Source organism: Camelus ferus, chromosome X (genome assembly GCF_009834535.1).
Source record: "Camelus ferus isolate YT-003-E chromosome X, BCGSAC_Cfer_1.0, whole genome shotgun sequence".
Classification (NCBI taxonomy): Eukaryota; Metazoa; Chordata; class Mammalia; order Artiodactyla; family Camelidae; genus Camelus; species Camelus ferus.
In genome coordinates this window covers 48,208,401-48,224,366 of record NC_045732.1, presented here as the reverse complement: position 1 = coordinate 48,224,366, position 15,966 = coordinate 48,208,401, and the positions used below count along the sequence as shown (strand labels likewise).

At 35.5% G+C, this 15,966-nt stretch overlaps 1 protein-coding gene across 4 annotated transcripts in view; it reads left to right on the top strand.

The window, feature by feature from the left end:
- PHKA1 (phosphorylase kinase regulatory subunit alpha 1) overlaps positions 1–15,250 on the top strand; it is a 98,744-nt gene extending 83,494 nt beyond the window's left edge. For 2 of the 4 annotated variants that reach the window (XM_014567424.2, XM_006194400.3), the window contains 7 exons: positions 837–938; positions 1,826–1,941; positions 2,071–2,109; positions 9,095–9,265; positions 11,626–11,679; positions 13,343–13,543; positions 14,736–15,250. In XM_014567424.2, coding sequence (XP_014422910.1) covers positions 837–938; positions 1,826–1,941; positions 2,071–2,109; positions 9,095–9,265; positions 11,626–11,679; positions 13,343–13,543; positions 14,736–14,909 — 857 coding nt within the window. In that variant the 3' untranslated portion in view covers positions 14,910–15,250. The remainder of the gene's footprint in view (positions 1–836; positions 939–1,825; positions 1,942–2,070; positions 2,110–9,094; positions 9,266–11,625; positions 11,680–13,342; positions 13,544–14,735) is intronic. The other 2 variants (XM_006194403.3, XM_006194401.3) reach the window with 1 other exon arrangement.
- Positions 15,251–15,966: the final 716 nt, after the last annotated feature.

The window sequence follows — 15,966 nt, the reverse complement described above, 5'->3', positions numbered from 1 at the left end:
TTCATCAAACCATGGCTATTTATTTCTTCTAGGATAAAGTCAAGATCCCTGGGTCTGATACTCAAGACCTTCAACAGTCTGGCGTCTACCTCCTACTTCAACAGTACTTCCCACTAATTTTATCAATCCCCATCCTTGGAGATTGATGTTTCCTCTGATTTCCAAAGCATTTATTATCTATACCTGTATACCTCACTTAATATAGCCATGCCATGTTTTATTGTTGTTTGTCTTGTTTACATGTCCAATCTCTCCCAAATAGTTGGTCAGTCTCTTAGGGTCAAGTACCCTGTCATACCTGTTTGTACTAACATTGCTTAAAATCATGACTTACATGTAGTAAACTCTTAAGTGTCTAATAATGTTGATGAGCAAGTTGAAATTATCTTCTCAATATTCTTCGTAATTTCATGAATTCATATCCATTCTCTTTTTAAATCTCTATATATCCAGACTGGGAGGTTTTGATTATTTTAGTCCATCTTCATATATACATCCATTGCCTTTCTCTGACTGGTTTCCAGTTGCACTGTTCTCCTTTCATTCTTCCCACTTTCAAATAAAGATTCTACTGAGTACCCTAATGATGTGGAAGAGGGATGAAGAAGAAATCAAGGACCTGGTTAATCCATAAACTGGATAATCAGTCCTTAAATTATTAAGACTCTGTTGCAGCATGAATGCCTAGGCAGTATGGTGCTGGAAATTTATTTTGTAACTCTGTTCTTCCGATCAAGTGACTCAGAAATTCTAAGCCAGAAAGGAAATAGAGAAAAATAGGGTGAGAATGGAAGGCTAATTAGAAATCCCTCTGTCCTAACATTTCTGCTGACTAGCTGAGGAAGCCACAGATGGCCTGATGAATCTCAGTCCTTCAGCCATGAAGAACCTCCTGCATCACATTCTCAGTGGCAAGGAGTTTGGAGTGGAACGAAGTGGTAAGGTTGAATAACTGCACGTCCATTTCTGAGTGTTTGTTTTAAGTGTCTCATTGATTTTAAAATGTTTTTATTGTATCAGAGGAATTTTCCCCCAAATAAATAGAACCCCAGTATATGAAACAAAACCACTAAAACCAAAACTGTCTTCTGGAATAAGATTTGGAAACCACTGTGTGTCCTTTTTTCCTTAAATGATACATCAATTAAGTGGATTATTACCATGTTTTGTTTTGGACTGTTTTATACTTTCCCTTACATTAGCCTGTCTCTACTTTAGGCTAACTAGCAACCTGTATCATCTGAAATTTTCTTGTATTCTAGTTGTCAATAATTCAGTAGCACTTAACAGTGGTGTGTGTATGCGTGTGTGTGGCTGCTGCAGTACTTCTGATGTATCCTTCACCTTTAAATTCAAATACGTCTAGGGGTCTATCACAAATTAGTCTTACACCTGCACTTGGTGGTTTGGCAGTGGTATTTGGTATCAAGCACCTAAAATATCAAAGCAAATGAAAAGGGTTATCTCTCATCCTTAACTTTTAGACTTGGAATAAATAAATATATAATGTCAGATGGATAAAGAAAGTTATAAAGTAGTGTTCCTCAAGCCTTAATTGTTCATAAGAATCACCTGGGGATCTTGCTAAAATGCAGGCTTTGATTCAGTAGGTCTGGAATTTGGCCTAAGATTCTGACAAGCTCCTAGGTGATGCTGAAGCTGCAGACCTGTGGACCACACTTTGAACAGCAAGGTTATAGTTGATTGTTTTTTTATTATTATTAACATAAAAGGAGGATATGCATCTAAGTCTTGAACTTGGTGGAGAAAAGAAACTGAACCTGATTCTCCTCCCTCTTTCTCTTTAATCTATCATGCTGTATAGTTCGCCCCACTGATTCAAATATCAGCCCTGCTATTTCTATCCGTGAGGTTGGTGCTGTTGGAGCAACCAAACCAGAACGAACTGGGATCATGCAGTTAAAAAGTGAGATAAAGCAGGTAAGTTACTACTTGGGAAATGAGCTGGGATGTTGTCATGTTTAAGAACATTCTTTTTGAATCAGACTTTGTTAAGATCATGTATTTTGTTTCATACCCTGAATTTAATTTGAGCCATTTATTTTTCAGGTGGAATTTCGTAGACTGTCTATCTCAACTGAGAGTCAGGTGAAATAAATAGGGATTCTTTAACATACATTAACCTGCCTTTAGTTGTATAAAACATGCATGAGCTCATGGCCTTTTTACAAATAAGCCACAAAGTAGCTTGTTTGAGTCTCCTTTATAATAATCATTCTATAGACAGCGTTCCTTTTCCCAGACCAAACTATTTTGATAATTTTAGGAGGAAAGTAATTTGTTCTTGATGGCAAGAAATTGAAACCTTGAGTTCCTTTTGTTAGGATTAACATGTAATTTTAGAATTAATTTTCTTTATGAAATGGCTTAGATTTCATACTTTTAAGAACCAGTCTAGGTGAAGGCTTTTTTAAAAATCTATTTTCAGTTATTGACCTGAAATTAGATTTTTATCATTGTCATGATAGAGGTATACGAAAAGTGTTGTGGACACAAAGAGGAAAAACATCTAAGTCGATCTGGGAGTTTGTGGGAGTCACGAAACATCATATTGTAGCCTCTTACTCATTTTTCCCTGCAGATGAGAATAAATGAGTTACTATGTTATACAAAGAAATAGTTAATACAAACTTCTATAGTTCCTTTCAAAACTCTGGGAAATCATTGATTTCAAATTCTTTTCATGAAAAGCTTAAAACTACTCCTCCTGCTTTCAAAAATAGACTTATGCTAGCTTACAGTATTAAAGCATGTCCGGAAGAAGAGAGACGAAATGAAAATTTTGTTTGTTTATTTGTTTATTTGTTTGTTTTAAGTGTTAGAAACCACTCAGAAGAAGAATGAGCCAATGCTTGAAGTTTAATTTGAAGTGAACTTAATTTGAGTATACTTATCAGATACCCTTCCACATTTATATTATGCAAGGGCAAGGACAGAATGGAGTAAGAAAGAGCCTTGTGATAGAAAAATGTTCACTTTACAGGTGTTTTCCCAGACAATTTGGAAAGTTTGAACATTTCCTATCTGAAAGGTGAAAGAACATTTCATAAGAGTTAAACTGATATTCTTCCTAAACAGTCCTTTTTTTTTTTTTTTGGTTGACAGTGATTGGCTAAATACTTTGTAGTTGTTGTTTATAGTCTCACAGTATTACTTACAAGTTCACTATATGTTTAGAACTTGAAGTCCATGTTCCTAGCTAGATTAATATGATATGAAGGACTTGACCTACCTAGCTATATCATTTAATTCTTTTTTGTACACATTCACTATCTATAGGACTTCAAGAAAGGCAAAATTGTTAGGAGTATAATTTAGAGGATTGAGAGCTTAAATTTTCATTGCTTTCTTATTTCTAAATACTGATTTTCCCCCCTCACCTACCTGTCTGGTATTTTGTATTGTTCTAAGCCCTTTTCTCTACCACTCACCAATATCCTCTTTTCTGATTATGGGAAAAAATACTTTTAAAGGTAGTTTTATTTATTTTACTCTTTACCATGACGTCTAGAGTTAGGCTGTTTCAATCAGCTTTTTTAATGATAACATGCTGGCTAGTTACTTGAATAGTCTGTAATTTTACTGTACTAATAACTTTTAAAAACCCAAATAAGAGTTGTCTTGCCTCAACCCTTTTAAAAATTTACTTTCTCAAGTTTTTTTTCATAACCAATGGTGGTCATCCTCTGGGTATAGATTTGATGTTACCATCTTTTCTGGTAACCGCTGCTATCTTATGTTATATACCATTCACAAGTGCTTTGAATATGCTGTTATATACATCATGACATATACTGATCGAAAAGAAAAACAAAATGAATCAAAAAGTAAAATTTTATACTTATAAATTAATTTCATGTATAGGGGTAAAAACTTTCCATTTCTTTTCCAAAAATGCAGGAGAGGGAGTTCAACTCCCCATTTTCATTTCAGAAAACAAAATTCAATTTAATAAGTATTTATTTTTTAAGTATCTGTTTATTCATTTATTCTTTCAACTAATATAATTAATTGCATGCATACTGTGCACCAGACACTGTACCAGAAAGCATCAGTATACCCTGGGAACTTCCTAGAAATGTAAAATATTGGTTCCCACCCTAGACCTACTGATTCAGAAAGGCTGGAATGAGGCCCAGCAGTCTGTGTTTTAATAAGCTTTCTGGGTGATTCTGATGCATTTTTAATTTTGAAAACCACTGGGATACTTATTTTTCTGATTATTAATTCATTTATAAATATTGAATGCCAATTTTGTACCAGGCACTGGAAATACAGTAGTGAACAAAACAGATGTGGTCCTTGCCTTCATGAATCTTACAGTTTAGGAAGACTGACCTCTGATTTAGTTTCCTTGGTTTAAATCATTGTTACATAAAGGCCTATGATTTCAGGTCTCTTAGGCTGAAGAGATTAAGGCCAGATGACCATCAAACAAAAAACGGAAAACTATTGGAAATAATATTGGTATTTCTGTTGACCTTAACCAAGAATATACCCTGTAATGAATTTGTATAGTATGACTTGGCCAACTTTATCATATCCACATTAATAAAGGAAGACAGAAGCATAGAGGTGAAATTGATCTAAAAGCTCAGAACTTGATTTTGGTTTTGGAAGAGTCTGAATAGCCTTTGTGGTTTGACTCCACTCTCAGCAGCCTAGGATCTTGATGGTAGAGATGAAGACAACGAAGAGAAATCAAATGGCAGTTCATCTACTTGGTACATCAGTGTGATAGTCACTGGCCAATAAAAATGTCCTAGGGTGTGTTTCTCTTTTACATAGCTACGGTAATATAGGGATTTGGCCCAACTAAAATGTGAGAAGTTCTTTTCTCAGAAAATATTTCTATTATCTTCTTTTTATTTTGTATTTATTTCTGAATCTAAACTGTCAAAGAACTGCTTTCCCCAATGTATTTCATCCTTTACTTGTATAAGTTTTTCAAAGTTCATTACATTGTAGCATGTATCCATATTTCATTCCTTTGTATTGCTGAACAGTATCTTATTATATTGATATGTACCACATTTTATTTATCCATTCATCAGTTGATGAACATCTGGGTTGTTTCTGGTTTTTGGCTATTATGAATAACACTGCTATGAACCTTTATGTATAAGTTTTTGTTTGGACATATGTTTTTATTTCTCTTGGATATACATCTGGGAGAGGAAGTGCTAGGTCATTTGGTAACTATGTTTAGCATTGTGAGGAACTGCCAAATTGTTTTCCAAACGGACTGCACCATTTTACATTCCCACCAGCAATTTATGAGAGTTCCAGTTTCTTCATATCCTCGTCAATCCTTTCTATTGTTATCTTTTTCATTCTAGCCATTTTAGTGGATATGAAGTGGTATCTCATTGTGGTTTTGATTTGCATTTCCCTAATGGCTTACGATATTAAATATCTTTTCATGTGCCAGTTGGCTATTTGTTTATCTTCTTTGGAGAAATGTCCATTCAGATCCTTTGCCCATTTGTTACTTGGGTAATTTGTCTTTTTTCTTGTTGAGTTGTAAAGGTTCTTTATATATTCTGGATTCAGGTCCCCAAATGTTCTTTATGTATTCTGGATGTAAGTCCCTTATCAGATATGTGATTGGTAAATATTTCTTCCCATTCTAGGGGTTGTCTTCTCACTTTTTTTTTCCTTCAGAGAATATCAGCCACAGAATCTACTTTCTTGATAGTGTCATTTGAAGATCAGAAGTTTTTAGTTTTGATGAAATCAATTTACCTAATTTTTCTTTTAGTATCATATCTAAGAAGCCTTTGCCTAGCTCAGGTTCACAAAGATTTATTCCTATTTTTTAAGAGCTTTGTAGTTTTAGCCTTACAATTAGGCCTATGATTATGTTTCTGGGTTCCCAAGACCACCCCCAGGTTAAATGATTCACTAAGAGGACTCACAGGAATAAGCATATCGTTGTACTCAAAGCTATGGTTTATTACAGCAAAAGGATACACAGCAAAATCAGCAAAGGGAAAGGTACCTTGAACAAAGTCCACGGAAAACAGTTATGAGCTTCTTGAGTACTCTCCCAGTGGAGTCACACAGGATGTGCTTAATTCTCCGTGCAATGAGTTGTGACAACATGTATGAAATACTGTCAACCATGGAAGCTCATTTAAGACTCAGCACCCAGGATTTATATTGGGTGCTGATCACATAAACAGCATCTGTCTGGCATGTAGCAAAACTCCCAGAGGGAAAGCAAGTGTTCAGCATAAACCATAGAGTTTGCACAATTTAGGCACTGTAAGCCACTGTTACCAATTCTGGGAATGGTAGGAACCTTCTAAAATCCAGGTTTCCAAATGGCAGCCAAGGGCCAGTCTTATAAGCAGGCCTTTCCAAGAATAGCACTTCTAGCCTGCTGTGTTAACTCTTTTCTGTACATAACCCATTTGGGCTTAATTTTTGTCTATTGTGTGAAGTAGAGAGTCCAATTTAATTCTTTTGCATGTGACTGTCCAGTTGTTCCAGCACCATTTCTTGGAAAGACTATCTTTCCTCCATTTAATTTTCTTGACATTCTTGTTAAAAATTATTTGACAACAATGTAATGGTTTATTTCTAAACTCCCAATTTTATTTTAGTAATCTACATGCCCAGTCTCTGTCTCTATGACACAGTCTTGATTATTGTAGCTTTACAATAAATTTTGAAATTGGGATTTGTGAGTCCTTCAACTTTGATCTTCTTTTTTTAAGATTGTATTAGCTATCATGGGGTCCCTTGAATTTCCATGTGAATTTTAGGATAAACTTGTCAATTTCTGCAAAGAACCCAGTGGAATTTTGATAAAGATTATATTCAATCTGTAGGTCAATTCCAAGATTATTGCCATTTTAACAATGTTAAGACTTCTGATCCATGAAAATAGGATTTCTTTCTATTTATTTAGGTCTTTAATTTCTTTCAATATGTTTTGTAATTTTCAGAGTATATGTTTCATACTTCTATTATATTTATTCCTAAGTATTTTATTCTTTTTAATGCTGTTTTAAATGGAATTGTTTTCTTAATTTCATTTTCAGATTGTTGATTGCTACTGTTTAGAAATACAATTATTTTTGTATATTGATCTTACATCATGCAACCTTACTGAACTCATTTATTAGTTCTAATTGTTTTTTAGTGAATTCTTTATATACAAGATAATGTCATCTGTAGATGATTTTCCACTCTGAATGACTTTTATTTCTTTTCTTGCTCAATAACCCTGGCTAGAGTCTCCAGTACAATGCTGAATAGAAGTAGCAAGATCAGAACATCTTTGTCTTGCTCTTATCTTAAGAAGGAAAACATTCAGAAGTTAATCATTCATTATGATGTCAGCTGTGTTTTTTTGTTCTGGGTTTTTTTTTTTGTTTTTTTTTTGTTTTTTTTTTTTGTAGATGCCCTTTATTAGATTTAGTAAGAACCCTTTTGTTCTCAGTTTGTTGAGTGTTTTTAACATGAAGGCATGTTAGAATTTATTAAATGCTTTTTCTGCATCTATTAGAATGGTGTGGGTTTTATCAATTGTTCTGTTGATATAGTGTATTGCATCAATTGATGTCCAGATGTTAAAACAACCTTGAACTCCTGGAATAAATCCTACTTTTCATGTGTATTAAAAGGTGTATAATCCTTTTTATATGGTGCTGAATTTATAGGTTTGCTAGTGCTTTGTTGAGGATCTTTGTATCTGTGTCATAAGCAATACTGATCTGTAATTTTCTTTATGATGTCTTTGATATTGGTATAAGGGTAATACTGGCCTCAGAGAATGAGTTAGAAGTTCCTTCGTTTTTTCCTTTTTGGAAGAGTTTGTGAAGAAGCAATAGTAATTCTTTTTTAGATGTTTGGAGGAATTAACCAGTGAAGCCACCTGTGCCTGCGTTTTTCTCTGTGGGAAGTTTTGTAATTACTATCGTATCTCTTTGTTATAGGTCTATTCAGATTTTCTGTTTCTTCTGGACTCCATTTGGATAGTTTGTGCCTTTCTAGGAACTTGTGGTTTTCATCTAAGTTATGTAATTTGTTGACATATGGTTGCCAGTGGCATGTCCTTATAATCCTTTTTATTTCTTTGAGATTGGAAATTATGTCCCCTCTTTCTATCTTGATTTTAATACATTTCCTTTTTCTGGTTTCATTATTTTCTCTATTACTTTTTATTCTCTCTTCTATTTTTCTTTCTGTTATACTCTTTATTATTTTCTTCTCCTTGCTTTGTTTAGTTTGCTCTTCTTTTCTTTTTATTTTTTCTTTTCGTTGTCTTAAGGTAGAAGGCTTAGTTATTGATTTGAGATCTTACTTTTAGTAGGGAAGGTTATTAGGTTTATTTATTTATCTTTAATGGAGGTACTGGGGATTGAAATCAGGACCTTGTACATGCTAGGCATGCATCCTACCACTGAGCTATACCCTACCCACCAAGATCTTTCTTTTTTTAATACAAGCATTTGTAACATAAATTTCTCTTTAAGCCCTGTTTTAGCTGCACCCCATAAGTTTTGGTATGTTGTATTTTCATTTTCCTTCATCTCAGAGTGTTCTAATTTTCCTTGTGATTTCTTCCTTAACACACCAGTCATTTAGGGATGTGTTGTCTAATTTCCACATATTTGTAAATTTCCCAAATTTCCTTCTGTTACTGATTTCTAATTTAATTTCATTGTAGTCAGATAACATGCTTTGTGTCTTATTTCAGTTCTTTTAAATTGAGGCTTGTGTTATAGCCTGTGAGAGCAACAAACTAAGCTATAGACCAGTTAGAAGTTTAACAGAAATAACCAGGGGAAGAGACAGCAAAGAACCTCTCATGTCATCAATATTTTTGTGACTCTTTTTATGTATCACTAGATGCTTTTTAAAAAGATTGTACCTGTTTACATTGCTGCTAGCTGCTTGTAAGTCTACTAGCTTCACTATAACCTCTTTGTCTCGGATGTTACACTGAATTTATGGTTTATAATTCTGCAGAGTGTATTTATTATTCACTGTGCTGTAAGGCTTTATCAAAGAAATAGAGATAACTTTTGATTTATATTCTTTCCTCTCTTTTTCTCCTAAGTCACCTGGAACCTCTGTGACTCTAAGTAGTGACTCCTTCCCTAGTGCCTATGGTGAACAAACATCTAAAGATAGTCGTCAAGGTCAATGGCAACGCCGAAGAAGGCTGGATGGTGCACTGAACAGAGTCCCAGTTGGATTTTATCAAAAAGTATGGAAAGTTTTGCAGAAGGTGAGCATAATGTACTGTAGATGTCTCTTTATTTCACACCACCCCCCTTAAAGTTCTCAGTTTCCTTGTCTGAGATACGATGTGACTGTAATATCACTGCAGTTCTATAAAAGTCATGTGTGGGGGGAGGGTATAGCTCAGTGGCAGAGCGCATGCTTAGCATACACAAGGTCCTGGGTTCAATCCCCAGTACCTCCTTTAAAAAATAATAATAATAAATAAGTAAACCTAATTACCTCTCCCCTAAGAAATAAATGAATAAAAGTGTAATACATTAAAAAAAACAAGGACCAAGAGAAAAATGAGAAAACTATTCTTTTTAAAAAGTCATATATTCATATGGATAAAACCTAGAAGAAAGCATTAAAATGAAACAGTTGATTTGTTATTTTGATATTGTTGATAATTTAGTCTCTCTCCACTATTGTTGCTATGGTGGTGTTTATAAATTAGATTTCAAAAATCATCACTTCTGTTTTTTGGCCATAGTTGGACGTTGTGGGACATTGTGATATATTTGCTGATAATCAAATGAGTGTGGTGATAGAAACTGGCTTTATTTGTAGCTTTTGTAGAGTAGAAATGTTATTTGTAGCAATGTGCTATTAATAACCAAATGTTACTATAATGAACTAACTGAAGCATCTGGGGAGTTTTGTAAGTCTTATCTGTATTGTTTGTTGGATGAAAACTACTAAATATATGCAAAGTCATAATGATGCTATTAGTCCAAAGACTCTATTGGTGTGATGAATTTTTGTTTTTCTGCCAAAGGCCTAGTTTGCAAAAAACATTTAAAGGGGACATCACACCACTATGATTGTGACAGATTTAGATGGTCAGGAAGACCTTTGTACTCATTCATAGGTTTCATTCATTCATAGTCTCTGAGGTGCTACTTTTTGCTTCATTGCCTTTAGAAAGGACCTGAAGAACACTTCATCCAGGACTTCAAAACCTTTAGTTGTATTTCTCCCTTTACAACACTGATATTCTTCCAGGGACAAAATCAGGTGATCTTTGGAAAGATGAAAGTTGATTCCTCAGACTATCAACTCTGGCAGCCTTCCTTTCAAAGAGTACCTATAAGTTGTTTTCCTTCCATCTAACTTCTGTAGCGCAGTGGTGACTATATATACCTCATCTGTCCAGTTATGCCTGGCTTATGGCAGTTCAGTTTCACAGAATGCATGTAGTAAGTTCTCTTCTACCCCAGATACCATGGAAAGTATCTGTTTTTGTTATCAAGGAATTTAAATCCATAGTTATCTTCTTACACAGCAGCTATAATGCAAGTGTTATGATAAAAGTACAAAACCACAAAGCTGAGAGAATGCAAGGGAAGAAATATTCAAATCTGACTGGGAAGATTAGGTATTTTGTGACAGAATCAAAACATGGACTTGGAATCCTAACGTAAAGAGGGAAGACAAATATCCTGTTTTTTCATTCCATTCCTTTCAGAGTATGAATATAACGTAATCACTCTGCACATAAATTTCAAGAAAGCTGGTAATTCTCTGTACAAAGATTGTTATTTGGCATATGAAACATGGGTTGGAAATGTCTGAGTCAATAAACCTGTTGGATTGAAATCTTTATCTGTGCTTTAGTATATAATGTTTTGATTTATTTAAAATCTAAAATGGAAAGTCACTAATTCCTATTGCTTTTTAATCATTGAATTGATGGTAAGGGGGGACATAAAATATCATTCATTCATATAGGATTTCTTGAGCATCTGCTGTGTACTAGACAATGCCCTAGGTGCTCACAGCAGTACAGCAGAAAACAAAACCAACAACCTCTGTCCTTACGGAACTTACATTCCAGTAGAGAGAGACAAAGAATAAATAATAAACATAATAAGTAAGAAAATTATAATGGTGAAAGATAGCAAGTACTATAGAGAAAGTAGATCAAGATGAGGGGATCAGGAGTGTTGATGAAGGATGCTTAACTAGAAAATCTAATAACTGTGCATGTCCGGTCAATGCATATCTTGAGGATTTTTTTTCTTTAACCTAAAAATCTTTCTGAAAGCCTATTTGTGATGGCTCTGAGACCTACCATGGTACCCTCTGAATCTTTGGAGCTAGTGTATCCAAGAAGGTAGATCTTCCCTACCCTTCCAATCCCCTAAGTAAAGGATAAACCTTGGGTCCCCTATAATCCAACCCTGCTTCTTGGCACATAGTAATCTCAACCCCTTGGCAAGGATGCTTGGGCTGCAGGGCCTTTCACTGGCCTGTGATTACTCAGCATCTACCCTGTGGAGCACACTTAGAAATACTAAATGTCTCCTTACAGCCTCCCAGTTGTCAACATATCCTTGGTGACATGTTTTTGCTGTTTTGCAGTGTCATGGGCTTTCTGTGGAAGGTTTTGTTCTTCCTTCTTCAACCACCAGAGAGGTAAGATTCTGTATCTTTCACATTTATGTGATTGATAGCTTATCTGGCTGAAGTATTTCAATGATCACTTTTCAAAATAACAAATCTATGCTTTTATAAATCAACTCACCATGTGATGCCTCTGAAGAAAAGAGAGAATGTTTTTAAAAAATAGAATGGGAATATTACAGAATAATTATATATTACATTAATTATGTAAGGACAGCTTCTTTAAATGGTTAGTTAAGTTATGGTGGTTTATGTGAGTTTTGCCAGAGTTGGAAAGGGCAGATAAGATAGAAATCTAAGATGAATGAATGAATTACTTCTCATGTCCCCGTCCTTCTCATCCCCACCTTTCTCTGGTAGGTTGCTTATAGACTATAAACCAGTGGCTCTTAGCTCTAACTATATGTCACAGTAACCTGAACTCCCATTTCCAATTTACTGGGTTAGACTCTCCAGAGATGAGGCCTTAGCATCTGTACTTTAAAAAAAAATCCTTAGAATAATTCTGATATATAACCATGGCTGGGAAAGATTGTCATGAACCACAGACATAGACTATGAGGTGCTTTTATATTTTGCTTTTTACCCAATCACACTGAAATTGTAAAGAAATAGCTTTTACACAACATCAGCAAAGGAGCTCAAATTAGCAAGCTAGGAATAGTAAGATTGAACAGTAGAAAATTCTCAAAAAACTGGAGTTGTTGCAGATAATGGCTGGAGGGGTGGGTACAGAAAGCTAATGCTATGCTTCAGGACTCCACTCCTGCCTAGAGGTCTTTTATGTAGTAAAGAACACTGTGTCCTCTCTTTGTCTTTTCTCTATCTTTAAGCAAGATTAAATATTAACAGAATTAGTAACAGTACATACCTGAATGTACCTTTAAGAGTCTCAGAAATACCTTTACACATTCTTCAATTTGATCTTCAGCACAACTATGTGAGATAGCAAAGAAAGAAATTGTAGTTCCCAGTTCACAGATAATCATACAAATTTAGAGAAGTGAATTGTCCAAGGTCATAGGACTAGGAACTGACAAAGACTTGAACCTAGATCTTTAGACTCCAAATCTGCATTGCCACTCTAAAGTATATACTTAATACAGTTTTACCAAAAATTATTCCTCAATCCGCTTCACCCTAAAATAACTATATTTGTTCATGCCCATTTTAATCTAACAGTATATAAATGTTTTACATAGTTCCCATCATCATGTATATACAGTTTTAGTTTCTACTTAGATTTTTTTTCCTTTATCCAGTCATCATATTTATTCTTTGAATGATTCTATAAAAACTCATGAAGTTGCTGTATGATATGCCTTTATTTACACAACCATCCCCATGTTTAGGTTACTTCTAGTTTTATACTTGTGACTAATGCTGCTGTAAACCACTCTTGCACATAGGGATCTTTTTCCTCCTGAATTATTCCTTTAGGATGAACTTCCAGAAGGAGGATTATGGGTTAGAGGGCATTGACACTTTTATGACTCCTGTTATGCCTGCCAGATTGTCTTCCAAAAAGATTGAACCTATTTACTCACTCAATTACTTTAAAGGAGACTGAAGCCGTCCTGTTGGCTACAGTATTTTTTCTGCCTTTCAGAATATGAAATTGATGCCTCCTGCACGTTGGGCTCTTAGGAAGTGATTTTCTTTTTCTCTATCACAGATGACTCCAGGCGAGATTAAATTCTCTGTTCATGTGGAGTCTGTCCTGAATCGTGTACCTCAGCCAGAGTATCGCCAGCTTCTGGTTGAAGCCATCCTTGTCCTCACCATGATGGCAGATATTGAAATTCATAGTATTGGAAGCATCATTGCTGTGGAAAAAATAGTTCATATTGCCAATGACTTGTTCCTTCAAGAGCAGGTAGGCAAACCTGTTGTTTTCTCAAAGAGGAATGTCTGATACTAACCTGACTGCATTCAGACTCTTCATGAAGCCAGTGTCACTTTCTTGTGCCCTCTTCCTCAAAGCTGTTTTCTGGGTACCCTTTGTAGCAGCTCTGAGCTCTGTTTGCAAAAGAAATAGGCTGCAGAATGACCCCTGTCTTTTACCTTGTGTTTTGTGGTTGTGTTAGATGGTAAAGTTGCCTGGAACTCAGGAGGCCTTTATGCTTTTCATCATTTTTCAAACTTCTTATCACACTACTTTTTGTAGTGATAAGGACTTATTAAGAGACTACTGGATAGTATACCCTTTCTGAACTATTAAGGAAAAGAGAAGATTTGATGTGGGTTTGGTTTTGTTTTTGCTTTTCTTAATTACCTATAGGAAAATATTAAAGTGAAACTTTCAATTCTACATTTTCTATTTTCTTAAGAAGTCTTATTCCAGGAAATTAACCACATTTTAAAAATGCAAACTATTGAAAGCTTTCCAAATGTTTTCTAGATTAAGAGTAGGAACACAAAGTGAAGGACATGCACTGTTGTCAGTAGGACAGTCTCTAGAACGTGTAATTGGTGTTCCATTCTGTTAGGCACTGTGGTGGAATGCAAAAGAAATTAAAAGTTTTTCTAGGACTTCTCTAGGATTCTCTAGGACAGTCCTAATTTTAAATTTTTTGGATTGTTGTTAGTCCACATATTAGAAAATTTGGTCCCTTTTAGGCATAGACTCTAGCTTGGAAAGCTTGTGGTCTATTTGAATCAAGTCAACTGAGAAGGAAATAATGATCAAATGCAAGATAAAATAATACATGCTGAAATCAGTAGTACTACAAGGATTCAGACCAAAGTCCCTCTAGGGTGATTTATAATTATTAACATTTGACTCTTAACAGGCAGAACTCATTTGGTTACCTATTATATTTAACTTTCAAAAATTCTAAACAGTTAATACTTTAAAAATAATATCATATGATTTGGGGATTTAGAGGAAAATGCATATATAGAAACTCACATTCACTGTCATGTGCATAACCCTGATCCCTTCCCAGCTAAACAACCTAAGTTCCAACTAGTTGGTGATGGGAGGAGTCTCTGAGTTATTCTAATTAAGACTTTAATTAGGAGGGTCAATAATTCTTCCTTTCCCTTTGTTCTTAAAAACTAAACAGAAAACCCTCGGCGCAGATGATATCATGTTGGCAAAGGATCCTGCATCTGGCATCTGTACTCTTCTGTATGACAGTGCACCCAGTGGCAGGTTTGGCACCATGACCTACCTCTCCAAAGCAGCTGCCACCTACGTGCAGGAGTTCCTGCCCCACAGCATCTGTGCCATGCAGTGAGGCCTCTGGGCCCTGGCTGCTGGGAGCCTTTTGACAGCTGGTTCCTGCCTCGTTGATTGTGCATGAAACTGAAATGTGATGGCCTGATCACTCCTTCCCTACCCCTTTCCAACCCGTTCCTTCCAAGAAGAGCGAACTTTTCTGATAAACTAACTGCTGTAGAAGATGTGAACCCTTGCCTGGAGGCATCTGCTCATCCAGGCACTTCACTGTGGTCCTTAATTCTTTCACGGTTCATAAAAGCTTGTGTGTGTTTTTACTCTCTAGATCTGTTACCAACTTAGTTTTCTAACTCCTGTTTGGGGAGCAGGTATTAATAATAACTTATTCCTAAAGTTTCATTTTTCTTATGTTTGGTTTCATTGTGTGAACGAGTGGTGGATGCTTTGGGACATTATTTCAAGTGGGTAAACCCTAAATTGTTGGCTTTTATGCTACTATAAATTGGAAATATCTATTCTAAGTGCCTTTTCTTGGGGAAAGAGAGTAGCAGATCATGGTTTTCTTATTTCCTCACATGCTGCCTCACTGAGTGATGAACTTTCTGTGCAGAATTACTGTCTCTGCTTTTGCCTTTTCTATATCTGCACAAATAATTCCTACTCTTCCTTTGACAAAATATCAAAACATGCAAGTGTGGTGTGTATTTAAGGATTTCTGTATTAACTTGAAATCACATTTTATGAAGATTGTTGGTACTCAAAGATGCATTTTTAGCAGAAAATGCAGAATAACCCAGAGAAATGGAGCCAGGAGCCCAATTCCAGAGAGGATGGAGGAAGAATAAAAGATACCTGAGTAGGTGTCTTATAAGACACGGAGAGGGAAGCAGAGATGGGCTAGTGCCCTGAAGAGAGCCTTGTGCACTAATCCTTGCCTCCAAAGACTGGGCCAGCACACAACACAGAGAATACTTGAAGCCTCTGTCTTTGGCAAACAGGAATCCAGCAGACCACTCTATAGCTGCTTTATGGCGCACTCTTTCTTTGTGCTCACCTGGTCTCTGTCTCACTCGCCTACTCATTTTCTACAGCATCCAACACCCCCTCCACCAATT